This window comes from Ranitomeya imitator, chromosome 1 (assembly GCF_032444005.1).
Source record: "Ranitomeya imitator isolate aRanImi1 chromosome 1, aRanImi1.pri, whole genome shotgun sequence".
NCBI lineage: Eukaryota > Metazoa > Chordata > Amphibia > Anura > Dendrobatidae > Ranitomeya > Ranitomeya imitator.
The window spans coordinates 761,664,031-761,682,745 of record NC_091282.1 but is presented as its reverse complement, the minus strand read 5'-3'; the positions used below and the strand labels follow the sequence as shown (position 1 = coordinate 761,682,745).

The following is an 18,715-nucleotide window of genomic DNA, read 5'->3' as shown; positions in this document are numbered from 1 at the left end:
CAGAGTCACAGACAGAATGAACTTAGACTGTAAAGTACTAATGGCAACAGACTTATCAACCTTTTTTGTGCGTTTAGAGCATGCTGATATAACATGAGCTGAATCACCACAATAAAAACACAACCCATTTTTCCGCCTATAGTTTTGCCGTTCACTTCTGGACTGAATTCTATCACATTGCATTGTCTCAGGTGCCTGTTCAGAAGACACCGCCAAATGGTGCACAGGTTTGCGCTCCCGTAAACGCCGATCAATCTGAATAGCCATAGTCATAGACTCATTCAGACCTGTAGGCGCAGGGAACCCCACCATGACATCTTTAATGGCCTCAGAAAGGCCATCTCTGAATCTTGCAGCCAGGGCGCACTCATTCCACTGAGTAAGCACCGACCATTTCCGAAATTTCTGACAATATATTTCTGCTTCATCTTGCCCCTGAAAGAGAGCCAATAAAGCTTTTTCAGCCTGAATCTCTAAGTTAGGTTCCTCATAGAGCAAACCCAATGCCAGAAAAAACGCATCCACATTGAGCAACGCAGGATCCCCTGGTGCCAATGCAAATGCCCAATTCTGAGGGTCACCCCGCAGGAAAGATATAACAATCTTGACTTGCTGAGCAGGGTCTCCAGAAGAGCGAGATATCAAAGAAAGAAACAACTTGCAATTGTTCCTAAAATTCAGAAAACTAGATCTATCTCCAGAAAAAAACTCTGGGATAGGAATTCTAGGTTCAGACATAGGAGCATGTACAACAAAATCTTGTATATTTTGAACCTTAGCAGCAAGATTATTCAGGCTGGAAGCCAAACTCTGGACGTCCATGATAAACAGCTGAGGTCAGAGCCATTCAGGGATTAAGAGGAGGTAAGACGCAGCCAGGCTGCAATTAAGGCTATGCAGCAAACTCTGAGGGGAAAAAAAAAAAAAAAAAAACTTCCTCAGACTACTTTTCCTCCTACTTCAGCCAATACGATTACCACTTTTTGGCCGGCTATACTGTCATGATCCCAATGGCAGGGGATCACAAAAGGACAAGCACAAAAAACAAAACAAGCTCTAGGGTGATGGAAACTGAGCTGACCGCGATCCTGAACCTCAACACACAACTAGCTGTAGCCGGGGAACGTGCCTACGATGATTCTAGACGTCTCGCGCCAGCCGAAGAACTAACTTTCCCTATTAGAAGAAACACAGATCTCTCTTGCCTCCAGAGAAACACCCCACAGAAACAGCAGCCCCCCACATGTAATGACGGTGAAATGAGAGGAAAGCACATACGTAGTTATGAAAACAGATTCAGCAAAATGAGGCCCGCTAAAGCTAGATAGCAGAGGATACAAAAGTGAACTGCGCGGTCAGCGAAAAACCCTACAAAAAACCATCCTGAAATTACTTGAACTCATGTTCCAACTCATGGAACATGAGGAGTAATATCAGCCCACTAGAGCAACCAGCAAAAAGGAATCACATATCTGCAAGCTGGACTAAGACAAAAATTAAGCAAAACGTGGAACAGGAAAATCAAAAACTTAGCTTGTCCTGAAGAATACAGAAGCGGGAAGCAGAGGTAACAAGACACACTGATTACATTGATAGCCGGCGAGGAAATGACAAGAAAGCCAGGTTAAATAGGAAACTCCCATATCCTGATAGAACAGGTGGACACCAGAGACCGCAGAGAACACAAGTCACCCAGTACCATCTGTAACCACCAGAGGGAGCCCAAAACCAGAATCCACAACAGAGGACATTTAAAATATCAGGGAGGTGAAACACAGATCAGTCCTGTGTGGAATTATGATGTGATGACAGCATCTCAGAGAGAAAGAGTACATGGACTGTTATCTTCTGCCTGCTGGATTGTTGGACTCTCATCTCCCAGGACTTTTATCCTGTTACTGAACTGCATTCGTGTTCTGGACTATCTTATCCTTTGTGTGGTGGATCGTATATGGACCTTTCATATTTTTGCCTAAATAAAGGTCTTGGAATTGTTCACTATTCTCTTGCTCTGTTGATTGTGTGATACCGGAGAAGGACCCCGTGACATTCCCCATTGTACATTAACCAACTTATTCCTGTTTATATAATTGTTTTGCCATTGATTCTGTGAATACTGTCTCTGTATGATTAGCCTTTAATAACAATCTTTTATTCATATTATTCTTTTAAGCAAATAGAAGTAGATTGTTGTTCCGCCTGGTGTCTCCGCTGTTGCATATAGTTCACCTGCTTACACTGGGGCTCTCAGTGATCAGATTATTTTCTGGGAAGCTCCAGAAAATAGTTCTCCTTGATAACACTGTGCAACAAATTTCAGGGAAGTTCTTGTCTCCTGAGAAAATTTTATTGTATCTTATAGATTTTGATATGCTGAACACAAACATGTGCTCCAAAAGTCTGAATCACTTAAGGATTTTAAGAAACAACAATTTATAGTCTACATTATGACGTCTGAGACACTACATACATGTGCATCAACAGGGCCGCCATCAGGGCATTACCACACTTCTGTATGGGGCCTCTGAGCAGAGGCATGGAGGGAGGGTCCGGACTGACTGAGACAAGACAAGCAGGCAGCAGGTCTGACACACTTCAGGCCCCACCTCTTTTCCTCCTGATAACCGGGCCCCAGGGACAGGGGTGGCACTGTCCTGCTGGTCTGGAGGCATTAGAGCTGACTGCATTGCTCCTGTCTGATGTGGCTGCACTCAGTGCAGCAGACGCAATGCACAAGGTGCTGGGCACTAGCTCTGTGCAGAGCTCAGTACTGGCTCTGCCTCTATCTTCTCAACAGGGCCGGACTGGCCATCTGTCAATTCTGGCAAATGCCAGAAGGGCCTGTCTGGTCAGGGGCCGCCTTGTCTGCTACGTTGTTAACAGAATCGGTGTTCTCAAGACACCCATACTGTTAAAGAGTTGTGACGGAGCACAAGTCACTGACTCCGTCACTTACCCCAGCAGGTCAATGGTATCATTATAAATATTGGTCTTGTAGTAAATCTTCCTCTCCTCCATCCAGGGTAATATATCTCATCTGGTTCATGGGGACGGGGACAGCATGGGCCTGTGTGATTTCAAATGCCAGGGCTGAATTTGAACCCCAGTCCGTACCTGCTTCTCCCCCTCCACCAACTCCTGAGGATGACAGCACCAGTGACCAGAGCTAAGAGATTGGAGCCAGAAAAGGTCAGCAATTCTGTGACCCTGCCTCCTACTGGCTCCAGAACTAGGGCTTCTCACTGGGCTGCAGGAAGGACCCCTGGGCCCCACTATTCTTGTGGGAACGAGTTGTTAGCACTACACTGCCCCTCTAGTACTGGTTTGGAAATTGCTGTGTAGGAGGTCTCCCTGTACTCACATCACCTGCTGCAGTCGGGACCGGGGGAGGGGGTGACCAAGAGTCTGCACTGGAAGAGGAAGCAGCCATCATAGTCTTCTGCCATGCTGGGGGATCATCCTATTAACTTCGGCCCTGGCTGTCTGCTGTCCTGGGATGATGGGGCAGGTGGTGAAGGCCCTGCGGCAGCATTGGTAAGTATACGATGTCAGGAGCAAAAGCAATTGTTCAAAAGTGTTTTGCAGACGACTTTCATTTCGTTTTGTAATTGTGCTACAAAGGTTTTGTCCCTCAGACAATTTTGAGTGTTACTGATAGATTTTTTCATGCTGATTTCAGAAATGATTTTTCCTATCACGTAAGGTTTTTGAGAAATGATACGAAACATTATAATATTCTGTTATAATTCTAAAAACATGGATTATAAACGAAAGTCGTCTGCAAAACACTTTTGAACAATTGGTTTTGCTACTGACATCGATGCACATGTATGTAGTGTCTCAGACATCATAATGTAAACTATAAACTGTTGTTTCTTAACCCCTTACTGCCAGCTGATGGAATAGTACGTCAGGTGGCAGTATCCCCCGCTTTGAGGTGGGCTCTGGCGGTGAGCCCACCTCAAAGCCGCGACTTGTCAGCTGTTTTCAACAGCTGACGTGTGCCCGCAATAGGCGCGAGCGGAATCGCGATCAGCCCACGCCTATTAAGTAGTTAAATGCCGCTGTCAAACTCTGAGAGCGGACATTTAAATGCAATTCCGGACGCCGGTCCAGAAATATGCGCCATATTGATGGAAAAATAAAAAAGTTATGGCTCTGGAAAGAAGGGGAAAGAAAAATCGAAAAAAGCTCCGGTTATGAAGGGGTTAAAAACCTTACGTGATACAGACTTTTGGAGCACATGTTCGTGCTCAGCATATCAAAATCTATAAGATACAATAAAATTTTCTCAGGGGACAAGAACTTCCCTGAAATTTGCTGCGCAGTGTAATTATTAAGCCTAAAGCTCCTACTTCACAGCATTGATATACGGTATTTACTACTAGTTCTCATGGAAAAAGCGAAACTTCGTAAAAGAGGTCCAGGAAAGCGTCAGGTTGCTGCGGAAGACGGGGAAAGAATGCATTGAGAAGAGGAAAAAGGCGATTCAGGATGGAGAAGAGATTCCCATGGACATACTTACACAGATACTCAAAGGAGCAGGTATTCTTCCTACAATCTGGAAAGGAGTATATACATTCTAATTCATCAGTCATTTAGTCCAGGATTATAAAACATTTTGGATTTTTTTCCCCAATACTGCCACTCGTATCCAAAGGTTTTTCTTAGTATTGCAGCTTATTTAAATTTTAGTAAATAAGGCTAAACTAAATTTTGGAAAATAAACAAAAAGCATACCTTCCAGACTGGCACTGCTCCTCCATACTCAGTGATGTGGTATCGACATCGTCTGAGGCCGACCCTTCAGCGCAGCAGCACTCACATTTCGCCAAGCAGGAGAAATAGTACCACACCAAAATAATCAGCGACCACACAAATGTTGATGCCAGTAAACCTGTGGATACATATTGCTGAGCACAGAAAAGCATGGAGCACGGAAGAGCAGCGTCGGTCCAGGAGGTATCAATTTAAAAAAAAAAATGTTTCGCATCTCTGAGTCCATTAATGAGGAGTTGTCCACTAGCTGACAACTCCTTTACAGACATTGTCAGGTTCAGCAACCTATTGTCAAACATTTTGTTTGGGAATTCAGAGTAAGTAAAGTAGAGACACTCCATTCAAGACCTTAAGAAATGAGACATGGAGAACTGTAACAACCATCCCTTATTCTGGGAGGACCTGTGCTGGCCATAAATTATTTGAACAGTTTCATAGAAACTATGCAATTCTTCATATCTCCTGCGGGGGCACTGCAGAGAATGGAGTTAATTGCTGCAAAGGATCATCCACAGATCTCAGTGATTACTAACGCAATGTTTTCTTTTCACAGCTGTGGAAGGTTATTGTGATACAGAAGATTTAATGGATAATTTTGTTACATTCTTTATAGCAGGTTGGTAAAGCTTTTACTATACGATGCCAATGAATCACAATGTGATCCTGTGGTCATGTGTCACTCATTTTCATCTGCCCATTCCCCTGAGTAACCCATAGACATAAATATAAATGTTTGTAGTCTTCAATCACATAAAACATATCTCTGCATAGGAGCTATAGACACAAAACGGTTACGTTTTATGGAGCGCCCGCAGATGCAGGGCCGCGGGATACTCGGTACCGGTCCTCTCTGGCTCAGTTCTGGGGATGTCACGGTGGCAGGACCCGGTCCATGACCCTGCTAAGGGGCATCCAATAAAAGAGATGATAAAAGTCAGCTAAGGCTTCCTGACGCCACCTGTGGTATTCGGTCAGGGTGACCGACGCTGCTCGGGGTCCACTGGGGTGATGTGATGGCAGCTAGATGGTATACCTTCCCACAGGTGAAGTATGTCCCCAGGGCTTCCCAGTAATGTAGATGGTGATGGTGTGAGGTGCAGTCAATAACGAGGACACAGGGTTGCAGTCTCTTTACCTCTTTACTGGTGGCTTCAGGATCCTCAATCCAGAGCACAGTTAACAGGGCTGTCTGAGACCAGCCGGTCCGAAGGCACATCCAGAGTTCCCTTTGCAGGTGGAAATCAGTGCCTACCACTAGCGCCTGTGTGTTGTAGTTCTTCCTTGCTGAGCATTCGGGATAGTCCTCACAACTTCTGTTCTCGTTCTTTCTAGTTCTTTCTCGTTCTTTCTATTCTCCGTCCCCCAAGTTTGTTATGGCTAGGACGCACCCATTTGACGGGAAGGCTCGGAGCTATTCTGGGACCCTAGAGACGCCCCTCTCCACGGTTGCCCCCTATGTCTGCTTAGGTGATGTAAGGTAGACAGCCAACCTATAATTAACTGTCCTGCGGTATTTGAAGTAAGGCATAAAGTCAGTTACTTCCTCGGTGTTCCGGTCACCGGCTACGCGCCTCAGTAGGATGTTGCCGTTCTCGGGGCACGACTCCTACTGGCTCTCCTTTGTGCTTGATCTCGTTTCTCACTGTCCACAATATCCTTCGCTTCGTGTCCTTTCTTTAGATGCCGCCGCAAGGTAGTGCGGGCGCGGCTCTGTAACGATCTGTCCTTGTCGCTAAGTCTCTGCCAGGTTCCCCTCTGTAGTCTTCCCTGCAACACCCCCTGCCACAGGATGTTGCCTGGGCAAAATCCAGCCAGCTTCTGTCTAACTTCCTATCCAACCCCTAGTTTTACCAGTGTGAGGAGTGGCCTAATAAATAAAACCTTTTGCTCCCCCTAGTGGCTGGAGAGTGAAGTGTAATGTGTGCTTGTGATACCTGGTCAGGTGAACTCCTTTAGTGCCATCAGACGTACCATCACTCCCCTTAGTGGCAGAGCGACATTACTGCAACGACAAGGTCTCTGGGGCGCTGCATTCTACATTAAAAAAAATTGCAATGTAAAGTCATGTGCAGGAGACGTTTGTGTAATGGAAAATCTAATGTAGGTTTTTGGTGGGTTTATCTTAGGACACGAAACAACAGCCAATCAGTTATCATTTACCGTGATGGAACTGGCACGGAGCCCAGAAATACTAGAAAAGTGAGTGATGTTTTTACCGGAAGATTTACTACAGGTGCACAAAATGTAGAGTGTGGAATTAAAGTATATGCATATTTATTCAATTTTATGTAATATTTATTTGTTTAAAAACGTGAGCAGCCATTTCCACAAATAACCAAAAATAGCGGTAGCGCTATAGCATGCAAACATGAAATATATGAAATTTGAATTGCATTACTGCTTTAGAAAATTGGAAAAATTGAGAATACTTAGGGCATAAATTGGCCAATTCATGTATACCCAGCAGCCATGATAAGGCGATTCTTGTTGCTAGGAACCTGCCTGTGTGAATCCTCTCTTAGGCTGAAGCCTGCATTTATATGGGAAGGTAGGATCCTACTATAATTAAAAATGCCTGAGGCTGAGGGGTGGAGTAAGCTCCTGTACACAGCTGTTTTCTGCTTGGATGTGCTGTCAGTCTTTTGATATTTGTATACATAGGTTCTCTACCGAGCAAGCTATCCCTCAGCCTCAGTCAAAAGTGCTGCCCATTAGGGATGTTGCATGTCTTGGGTGTTATGATGCGGTGGTTTAGGAGCAACATGGAACGAGCTCTAAAGGAAGTGGTATCTGTACTGACCGCAGTCCCTAAGCTCAACACAACACTAGAAGTAGCCGTGGGATGCTCCTAACTCTCCCTAGGCACCTCGTCACAGCCTAAGAGGTAACTACCCCTAAAGATAGAAGCAGGAAAACTATCTTGCCTCAGAGAAAATCCCAAAAGGATAGATTAGCCCCCCACAAATAATGACTGTGAGTGGAGAGGGAAAAGACATACACAGAATGAAACCAGGATGAGCACAGGAGGCCAGTCTAGCTAGATAAATAGGACAGGATGGAATACTGTGCGGTCAGTATAAAACACTACAAAAATCGACGCAGAGATTACAAAAATCTCCACACCTGACTAAAGGTGTGGAGGGTAAATCTGCTTCCCAGAGCTTCCAGCAAGACAGAATTAATTCATACTGATAAGCTGGACAAACATAGAAAGCACAGAACGGATAAGTCCACAATCTGTGGACAGAAAATAGCAAGCAAGAACTTAGCTTTGCTGAACTGGTCAGGATAACAGGGAAATCCAAAGAGATGAGAATCCAACCAGGAACCATTTACAAGAGGCACTGGCTGAAGGAAAAGCCAGGCATAAATAGCCGAGCAGAAAAGACGATCAGTGAAAGCAGCTGAAGACAGCTAGATCCAAGGAGCAGCCATACCACTTGAAACCACCAGAGGGAGCCCAAGAGCAGAACTCACAAAAGTGCCACTTACAACCACCGGAGGGAGCCCAAGAGCGGAATTCACAACAGTGGGTGCATGTATGTAATATTTTAATGGTCCAAGAGATGTGTATGATGAGCTTGGTCAGCAGGTAATGTGGAGGTTTTGAGCGTGGCGGAGAATATATGGATAAATGTTTTTTTCTATGGTTTCTAATTTCAAAAATATATGTTACCTCTTTAGGGCCCAGGCGGAAGTAGATGAAGTCATTGGTGCCAGACGAGATATTGAGTATGACGACATTGGGAAGCTGCAATATTTGAATCAGGTGGTTTATGATGATTTCAGATATTTTGTAGGAACATTGATCCTCATAACATGATTTTAGGCTCTCCTGTCATGGCTTTGGGTTATGTGTGATGGTGACCATTGTACGACATTTACTTCTGATAGGGCTTGTTGGGATCTGTCAAATTGAAGAGGTTTTTATAATATGATCTCACTATCTGGAATTGTAGCGATGTCTGCCCTGTTTCTCGACCATCAATCCTATTCCCAGAAATGACCTGTCATTACATCTTCTAGGTTCTGAAAGAGACTTTGCGATTATATCCTACAGCACCGGGTACTTCAAGAGCATTAGAGGAAGACTATGTCATTGAAGGTTTGAAGATCCCACCAAAAGCAACTTTGTCGGTATGGTCCATTGTTCAGTATAAGAGTGCAGTACCAGGCACTGCCACAACATTATGGATAGCACCGTATCTGAGTAAACAAATAAGGGGACGCGGAATAATATTCATTGTGAATCAACAAGATTCCTGGGAATCACACCCCACTGATGAAATATTAATGCCTAAGGAAAGGCCATCAATATTAGTGTCCAAGAAATCCCTTTACTTACTGGTGTTTTTCTGCTGATCAAATTTCTTGACTAGTCATAGGATCCTCACTAGCACTCCCACCAATCGGAAAATTTGAAGGCCTTATCCCCTGTTCTTCGTCATTGGAATTGTGATTCAGAGAGAGCCCCTCGTCATTGCGTAGAACAGCAGCCGTCATGTATGATTATAGTGCAATATAAGGACTAGCATGAGATTTCATGAGACTAGCATGAGTACTTCTGTTCAAGTGTTTATAGGGGTCTAATGTAGTTGAGCCCCATTGATAAGACATTCATCATCTTGTGGATAATTGATTAATGTCTTTCTTGGAGAACCCCTGCACAAAATCCTTTTGTTTTTACAGCTTTTGCGCAAAACTATGTATCTCCATGATGACAGATTACAAACAAATCTTGAATAGTCTTCATAGTATCATCCGAACCTGCATGACGTTCTACAGTTCATTTCACAGGTTGGTCAAAAGTAGTGTTCAAATAAAAGCAGGATCTGACTACACAGTGCGTGACTGTAGTCTGTTACCATGGAGACACGTAGGAGCTGACAAAAATGTATTTTTCCAATTCACAAGGTTACTTCATTTTAGATGGATTGGAACAATTAAAATAAGTTGCAAATGTGCAGACAATATCCTATATATCCTGTTTCCATGTCAGCTTCCAGTAACTATGGTTTAGACCAGGGGTCCCCAACTCCAGGCCTCGAGGGCCGCCAACAGTGCAGGTTTTCAGGATTTCTTTAGTATTGCATCGGTGGTAATGTGATCATCTGCAGAGGTGATGATTCCAACCCCTGTGCAATACTAAGGAAATCCTGAAAACCTGCACTGTTGGCGGCCCTCGAGGCCTGGAGTTGGGGACCACTGGTTTAGACGCTTCAAAATACTGAAAGCCGAGGAGACGTCGACTCGTTACAGTTCTTGACGTCTCCCTGAGGGTCCTTTCCTTCAGTAGTGCCCTGGAATAGTTGATAAAGTTATCAATATGAGTATATATATATATATATATATATATATATATATACTTAGTGCTGTATCTTTTTTATGATTATTTAAATTATCTTTTTATTTTCATTTTTTTCTCTCTTCAGTTTAACTCATACATCATGGGAAGAATGGAGCGTTTTTTTCCAGATCCTCTTGTCTTCAATCCAGATAGATTCCACCCAGATGCTCCCAAGTAAATACCTTTATTTCATTTAGATATCCTCTTTAATGTTTTTTTAAGGGAAAATCTGGAGTAGCCGCTAGGGCCGTGAGGTACTCAGGCCGGGTCCGACGGTTCTTAAGGGGGTGGTCACGGCAGCAGTGACCTGGTCCGTGGCCCTGGGCGTCCAATAAAAATGGGAATGAAGGGGAAATAAAGTGTTTAGGGGATTTGTTCGTGACGCCACCCGTGGTGCTCGGCAATAGGGAAATGGCCGACGTTGCGGTTCAGGTCCTCTGGGGCAGATGATGATGCAACAGAGATGTTTCAGCTCTCCACGGGTAGAGCTAGGCCCGAGGGCAGTAAAAGTGCTAAAGTCAATGGTGATCTGTTGTAGTGCAGGGCAGGTGACGCAGTAGTAATTCAGAGGACACAGCAGGGTGCAGTTTTCACACTTTACTCACAGTTCTTATATGCAGTCCCCAGCCAGGTGCTGTGTCCTCCGAGTCTGTGGTCCAGCCAGCTCTCAGGTAATTTGGGGTCCACATTGCCAGAACCCCCTTCTTATGTCCCAAGCCAGCAGCCTCGGATCCTGTCGGGCGACGTCCTCCTGGTCCCCTTGATGCTATGTGGTTGCCTTTTCAGTGTGTGTGTGGTTGTGGCTGTGGCACATACAATTACCACAGCCTCCGGTTTGCTAACTGAGCCTTGTAGTTCTCCACTAGTCTGGGGCCAGTCCCCTACTGCGACCAGGTCCCTCCACCCAACTACAGTCGGCGTGGATACGGGCCGCATGGGTGGATTCCTCACTACCCATGCCTCTAGGACCCATTCTCACTCTTCTTTCTGTCAGGAGCTTCTCTCTATCTTTCTTGTTCTCTCTCTGTCCTCTGGTGCTGGGACGAGCTCCTCACTGCTCAAGTCCCCAGCTCCAACTCTCTCTGATTCTCACTGTCCACTCCTCTTGTCACTCTACTTCCTGCACCAACACCCTCTACCTAGTTCCCTCCAGGCTTACAGAGGTCTGGTGTTGGGTGCCAGTGTGTGAGTACTGGGTAGTGTCCCCTCCTTATCCAAGAGCGGAGTACCACACCTCTGGCTGAGGTGCAGTACCTCTGTGGCAACTGGGGGTGCCACAAATCCATTATCAAATATTCAGGGGATAGAAGGGAGTTCCTTCAGTCTTAAAGCTTTTCTCACCTTGCAGATTTCTTCTTGCTCTTCTAGTGCTGCCTGGCTCCATGCTGGACAGGCATGTGACCACTGCAGCCAATCACTGGCCAAATTAGGATATACAGAGATAGGCTTCGTATGTACGGTACTGTTTTGGCCAAATGTATATGTGACCACTTCAGGCAATCACTGTTGGTAACTAACATGGCCAGTGATTGACTGCAGTAGTCATATGCCTGTTATGTGGAAAGAGGAAAATCAAAGAATGAAGGAGAGATCTGTGTAGATCTGGAAGATGAGTGGCAGGCGATCTTTATGGCGATCATACTAAATTTTCTTTTATTTTTGAGCATTTTGAGCCATTTAAAAATGCAGTGGTGAACTACTCCTTTATTCTTCAAGGCCTACAAAAGAATGTCTCTTTTTTTGTCTCAATCAATGCACAAAATGCCCAGAGATTTCAGTGGACACTGTGACGTGCTTCATTTTGCAGATAGCAAAATGTTTGATTACCAAGGTCCAAGTGGCACCAACGTTTCTCCAGACTGATGGGTGACTACATTGGTCACAAAAGGAGTCAAGAACTATATACTTAACATTGCCTTGCTTTTAACTCATTTTCTTTACACACACAGGCCATATTTTTCATACTTCCCATTCTCTTTGGGACCACGTTCTTGCATTGGTCAAGTCTTCGCACAGGTAAGTTCTGGATGCCTCTAGTGGAGATGAAGGCACCAACAGGGACAAATATGAGAATGATCCAGGGGGAGGGGAATAAATCAGATATAAGTAATTATGTATGTTCTCCTTGTGTACAGATGGAAGCCAAGGTAGTCATGGCCAAGCTGCTGCAGAGATTTCAGTTTGAACTTGTGGAAGGTCAGAACCTCCGGATTATGGACAGCGGTACCCTGCGACCCATGGAGGGTGTGCTCTGCAGGCTGCGACCGAGAACGAACTCAGGAAAAACAAAGAAAGTAGACTAGACTTGTATATTAGGCTGAGGCTACAAGAAAAAAAGTTGCACTGATGTACAATTCTTGCCATGAATTGACTGTCACTTTTTCAACTTCCCTCCCAAATAAAGTCACATCTCAATTGCGATTCGTCCTCAACTACAACTAAAAGTCGTTATGCAGTCCCAGCTGTATAACGGCAATGTCTGCTATTGCAACCAATTTTTTTATACAATTTTGCTCACCCTTTTAGATAACCTACCATTTGGTGTATGCAGCTTATTTTCAGACATATAGGTATCCATGGTTACAGACTACAATGAAACCTTGTGTAGTCAGATTTTGCCGTTATATTTCCTTCTATCTGTTCACTACTTCTTAAGAACCTACAAAATATCTGGAGGGAAATCGGTGTAAGTGTCATTGCAGAATGAAATGCCACAGGATTTATGTTGCGGCTCAGCACGGCTACATAGGCTAGGCTACTGAAGGGAAATACGAAACGATATGATACAATACACTTTATTGATCTCGGGGGAAATTACAGTATTACAGCAGCAATAAAAACAGCAGTACATAAAATATTAGCACACAAATCTTGCACAAGTGTACCAACAGTACATAAGAAATAAATGTGGGTAGTTCAGGTATATAAGTCACTGTTCATTGACATTAGTACACCTGCAATCAGTCATTGTTGTCTACTACCCTTAAGAAATTATTAGGGTATGTGCACACGTTGCAGATTTGTCGGCGGATTTTTCTGCACTATATCCGCACCTCTTGGCAGAAAACGCATGTGCATTTTTTATGTGTTTTTGGTGCGATTTTTGATGCGGCTTTTTATGCGGATTTGTATGCGTTTTTGAAAGCTTAAAGGGAAGGTGCCGCATTTTATTTTTTGTATTAAAAATGATTGTTTAAGTAAACAATTATTTTTAATACAAATTTACATTTTTTAACTTTAACTTTTTTTATTTTTTCAGCCATTGGGTGCCGCCATTTTGCTTTGCATGAGTGTAAGTGTAGCTACACGACACTTAAACTCTGCAAATACGGCAGCCCTGGGCATAAACATCTGCGGTCGGCATCCGACCCTATACTTTACATTGAGCTGCTCCCTGCTGTGATCTGGCCACACCCCCTGGGCCATCCACACCACAGCAGAGGCAGGAGATCGGCGCCATCTTTCTGGAGCTCAGTGCATCTGTGAGCTCCAGTTTTCCAGTATAATTGCAGGAGCCCTGCAGGGTTATAGGAGGAGGAGGTGGAGGAGACCAAGGATGGGAGGGAGAAAGGACTCAGCAGCGGAGCCGTGAAGTAAGTATCAGTGGGGGAGAGGGAGAGGTAATCTAATCCTATCCTTTGTGATGCTGACTGAGCAGTGTATCTCCTCTCATGTGTGTTACTGTGCTGACTGTATCTAATCCTCTCCTGTGTGATGCTTCTGCTGAGCCATGCATCTAATCCTATCCTGTGTGATACTGACTGAGCTGTGTACTTAATCCTCTCCTGTATGATACTGTCTGCTGAGCCATGTATCTAATCCTACCCTGTGTGATACTGTGCTGAGATGTGTATCTAATCCTGTCCTGTGTGATACTGTGCTGAGACGTGTATCTAATCCTCTCCTGTGTGATGCTGTGTGCTGAGCCATGTATCTAATCCTCTCCTGTGTGATGCTGTCTGCTGAGCCATGTATCTAATCCTGTCCTGTGTGATACTGACTGAGCCGTGTATCTAATCCTCTCCTGTGTGATACTGTCTGCTGAGCCATGTATCTAATCCTACCCTGTGTGATACTGTGCTGAGACATGTATCTAATCCTACCCTATGTGATACTATGCTGAGACGTGTATCTAATCCTCTCCTGTGTGATGCTGTCTGCTGAGCCGTATATCTAATCCTACCTTGTGTGATACTGTGCTGAGATGTGTATCTAATCCTCTCCTGTGGGATACTGTGTACTGAGCTGTGTATCTAATCCTATTCTGTGTGTTACTGTATGCTGAGCCGTGTATCTAATCCTACCCTGTGTGATACTGTGCTGAGACGTGTATCCAATCCTCCCCTGTGTGACTGACTGCTGAGCTGTGTATCTAATGCTCTCCTTTGTGATATCGACTGCTGAGCCGTGTATCTAATCCTATATTGTATGATACTGACTGAGCTGTGTATCTAATACTATCCTGTGTGATACTGACTGCTGAGCTGTGTATCTAATCTTCTCCTATGCACTCCCCTCCTCCCCTGTTATGTGTGATCTATATGGCGGTATTATGTGAGAACACTAGCGGTATTATGTGAGATCTATATGGCGTCGTTATGTTTGAAGTATATGGTGGTATTATGTGTGAAGTATATTGCGGTATTATGTGTGAATATATAGCGAATGTGTGAAGTATATGGCGGTATTATGTGTGAAGTATATTGCGGTATTATGTATGCTCTATATGGCGGTATTATGTGTGCTCTACATGGCGGTATTATGTGAGATCTATATGTCGGTATTATGTGAGAACACTATGGCGTCGTTATTTGCGTCTATATGATGGTATTATGTGAGAACTATAGGACAGTATTATGTGTGATCTATATGGCGGTATTATGTGAGAAGTATATGGTGGTATGTGAGAACACTATGGCGGCATTATGTGTGATCTATATGGAGGTATAATGTAAAACACTATGGCAGTATTATCTTCAGAAAGGGGACCCATTCTAGGGTGCTTCTGACTGAGCACCTGCATACGGGTCTGGGGTAATAGAGGGGGCAGCATGACCTCCAGTTAGGTGCCGTCAGGGGAGGGCTGGTGAGGCAGCTGAAGAGAGGCATCTCATTTTTATTGTTAGGCCGGGGTCACACTGGCGTATTGCATCCGATGCAATATGCTAATGACACTCGGCTCCTGCTCGCAGCAGAGCAGGAGCCGAGTGTCATGCGTCTGTGCTCAGATTCTCTCGCACAGGGAGGAACGGAGCACAGCTGCGGAGGAGGCGGAGAAATGAATTTCTCCATCTCCTCCATTGCTGGGGTCGGCTTATAAGGCACAGCACTCGGATGATATCCGAGTGGTGTGCGCTGTCTCACTCGCACCCATAGGCTTATATGGGTGCGAGTGAGCCGAGAGTTTTCCTCGGTCCGTGACAATCGCAGCATGCTGCGAGTGTCTCGGACCGAGGAAAATGGCCGACAAAAAGTCGGCTGCTGGGAGCGGCCCATATGCTAACATTGGTCCGAGTGCAATGCGATTTTTTATCGCATTGCACTCGGCCGTATTACGGTCTAGTGTGACCCCGGCCTTACTATATGGCTACATTTCCCCCCAGCGTCACCCCGACTGTACCTGTCACCTCACTTTCACACATCGCCAGGACAGGATCTGAGGAGGGGAATGGGGTATGCATGCAAAGTCTGGATCAGAACAGGCCATCAATCCACAGAAATGTTTCCTGCATTTGTGTGGAGCAGACGGTCAATCCATGTGTATAAAAGACAGCGCTCTATGTACAATCCCTGGCTGCTCCGCGCACCGAACATGGTGCCTCGATACACCAGCACACTGCTCTCCTGAAATACTCTGTGCTGCTGTCACCCTGCTCCCTTCACCATATATCTCCCAGAAGCCTTGCTGCCTGCCATCCTCGGTGACTGTCTACTTGTCAGTATAACTCTGCAGTCACCAACAAAATGGCTGCTCACTGGGTTCCTGAATATCATCCTCTCTTATTCCTTAGCAAACACCCAGAAGGGGAGGAGAGGAGACATCACACACGTCAGCAGACTCCGCCCATAATTACTGCAGTGCAGTAATGTGAGATAGTTGTACACTAGGTTTTTGTCAAATTTCATTAGCTGCTCCCCCTAGTGTTTAAAAGTGGGAATGCCAAACCTTTTAAAATTATTTTTCATATTTTAGTAAATTATAAACAAATTAGAATATTTTTTAAGAAAATGTAAATATTAATTATTTACGATTTTTCCAATCGCTGTAAAAAAAATTTTTTTGATGCCACCTTCCCTTTAACCCCTTACCGGCATCGGACGTACTATACCGTCCGATGCCGGCTCCCCTGCTTTGATGCAGGGCTCCGCGGTGAGCCCGCACCAAAGCCGGGACATGTCAGCTGTTTTGAACAGCTGACATGTGCCCGTAATAGGCGCGGGCAGAATCGCGATCTGCCCGCACCTATTAACTAGTTAAATGCCGCTGTCAAACGCAGACAGCGGCATTTAACTACCGCTTCCGGCCGGGCGGCCGGAAATGACGTCATCGCCGGCCCCCGTCACATGATCGGGGGTCGGCGATGCTTGTATATTGTAACCATAGAGGTCCTTGAGACCTCTATGGTTACTGATTGCCCGTCGCTGTGAGCGCCACCCTGTGGTCGGCGCTCACAGCACACGTGCAATTCTGCTACATAGCAGCGATCAGCAGATCGCTGCTATGTAGCAGAGCCGATCGGGTTGTGCCTGCTTCTAGCCTCTCATGGAGGCTATTGAAGCATGGCAAAAGTTAAAAAAAAAAGTTAAAAAAAATGTGAAAAAAATAAAAAAAACATAAAAGTTTAAATCACCCCCCTTTCGCCCCAATCAAAATAAATCAATAAAAAAAATATCAAATCTACGCATATTTGGTATCGCCGCGCTCAGAATTGCCCGATCTATCAAATAAAAAAAAGTATTAACCTGATCGCTAAACAGCGTAGCGGGAAAAAAACTCGAAACGCCAGAATTACATTTTTTTGGTCGCCGCGACATTGCATTAAAATGCAATAACGGGCGATCAAAAGAACGTATCTGCACCGAAATGCTATCATTAAAAACGTCATCTCGGCACGCAAAAAATAAGCCCTCAACCAACCCCAGAGCACGAAAAATGGAGACGCTACGAGTATCGGAAAATGGCGCAATTTTTTTTTTTTTTAGCAAAGTTTGGAATTTTTTTTCACCACTTAGATAAAAAATAACCTAGTCACGTTTGGTGTCTATGAACTCGTACTGACCTGGAGAATCATAATGGCAGGTCAGTTTTAGCATTTAGTGAACCTAGCAAAAAAGCCAAACAAAAAACCAATGTGGGATTGCACTTTTTTTGCAATTTCACCGCACTTGGAATTTTTTTCCCGTTTTCTAGTACACGACATGCTAAAACCAATGATGTCGTTCAAAAGTACAACTCGTCCCGCAAAAAATAAGCCCTCACATGGCCAAATTGACGGAAAAATAAAAAAGTTATGGCTCTGGGAAGGAGGGGAGTGAAAAACGAACACGGAAAAATGAAAAATCCCCCGGTCATGAAGGGGTTAATAAAGATCTCTTATTGAACAAAAAAAAAGATTTGTGATGTCATTTCCTGTCCAACCTCCTCTTTTACATTTGTTTAACCCACACTCCATTACACACAGTTAGGCCAGTCTCACACGTCCAGATAATTCCGGTACCGGAAAAATCGGTACCGGAATTATCCGTGTCCGTGTGCCGATGCGTTTCTGTGGCACATCAGTGTGGCACACGTGCGGCACACGTGTGCCGCCCGTGTGCCCACTGGGTATCACACGCACTGTGCCGGAGACAGCGCTAAAGTTTAGCGCTGTCCCCGGCATCATGCTGAAGCCCCATTCATATCTTCCCTGCAGCAGCGTTTGCTGTAGAGAAGATATGAATATTAGTGTGTAAAATGCAGCGTCCTGTCCTGGCCGCACTATGTACTGTATGAGCGGTCACGTGGGGCCGCTCATTTACAGTAATGAATATGCTGCTCCACCCCTTTGGGAGGTGGAGCCGCATATTCATGATTGTAATTGGCGGCCCCACCCCTTTGGGAGGTGGAGCCGCATATTCATGATTGTAATTGGCGGCCCCACGTGACCGCTCATACAGTACATGGTGCGGCCAGGACAGGACGCTGCGGCGAGGGATCCGGAAGCTAGGTGAGTATTTTAATCACAGCGCGGGGGGGGGGGGGGGGGGAGGACGTGGATCGGCATTTTACACACTAATATTCATATCTTCTCTACAGCAAATGCTGCTAGAGAGAAGATATGAATGGCGGCTTCAGCACTAGTGGGGGGACAGCGCTTACTGTAGCGCTGTCTCCTGCACGGCACACGGACTGCACACGGACAACGTCCGTGTGCGGTACGTGTTTTACACGGACCCATTGACTTTAATGGGTCCGTGTAATCTGTGCGCTCCCACGAACACTGACATGTCTCCGTGTTTGGCACATGGAGACACGGTCCGCAAAAAATCAATGACATCTGAAAAGATGCATTGATTTTAATGTGTCTACGTGTGCCAGTGGCTCCGGTA

The 18,715-nt window shown here is 45.1% G+C and overlaps 1 protein-coding gene across 2 annotated transcripts in view; it reads left to right on the top strand.

The window, feature by feature from the left end:
• LOC138645893 (cholesterol 24-hydroxylase-like) overlaps window positions 1-12,547 on the top strand; it is a 61,065-nt gene extending 48,518 nt beyond the window's left edge. For both annotated transcript variants that reach the window (XM_069735388.1, XM_069735390.1), the window contains 8 exons: window positions 4,389-4,545; window positions 5,333-5,395; window positions 6,906-6,978; window positions 8,464-8,548; window positions 8,806-8,916; window positions 10,212-10,300; window positions 12,076-12,142; window positions 12,262-12,547. In XM_069735388.1, coding sequence (XP_069591489.1) covers window positions 4,389-4,545; window positions 5,333-5,395; window positions 6,906-6,978; window positions 8,464-8,548; window positions 8,806-8,916; window positions 10,212-10,300; window positions 12,076-12,142; window positions 12,262-12,429 — 813 coding nt within the window. In that variant the 3' untranslated portion in view covers window positions 12,430-12,547. The remainder of the gene's footprint in view (window positions 1-4,388; window positions 4,546-5,332; window positions 5,396-6,905; window positions 6,979-8,463; window positions 8,549-8,805; window positions 8,917-10,211; window positions 10,301-12,075; window positions 12,143-12,261) is intronic.
• Window positions 12,548-18,715: the final 6,168 nt, after the last annotated feature.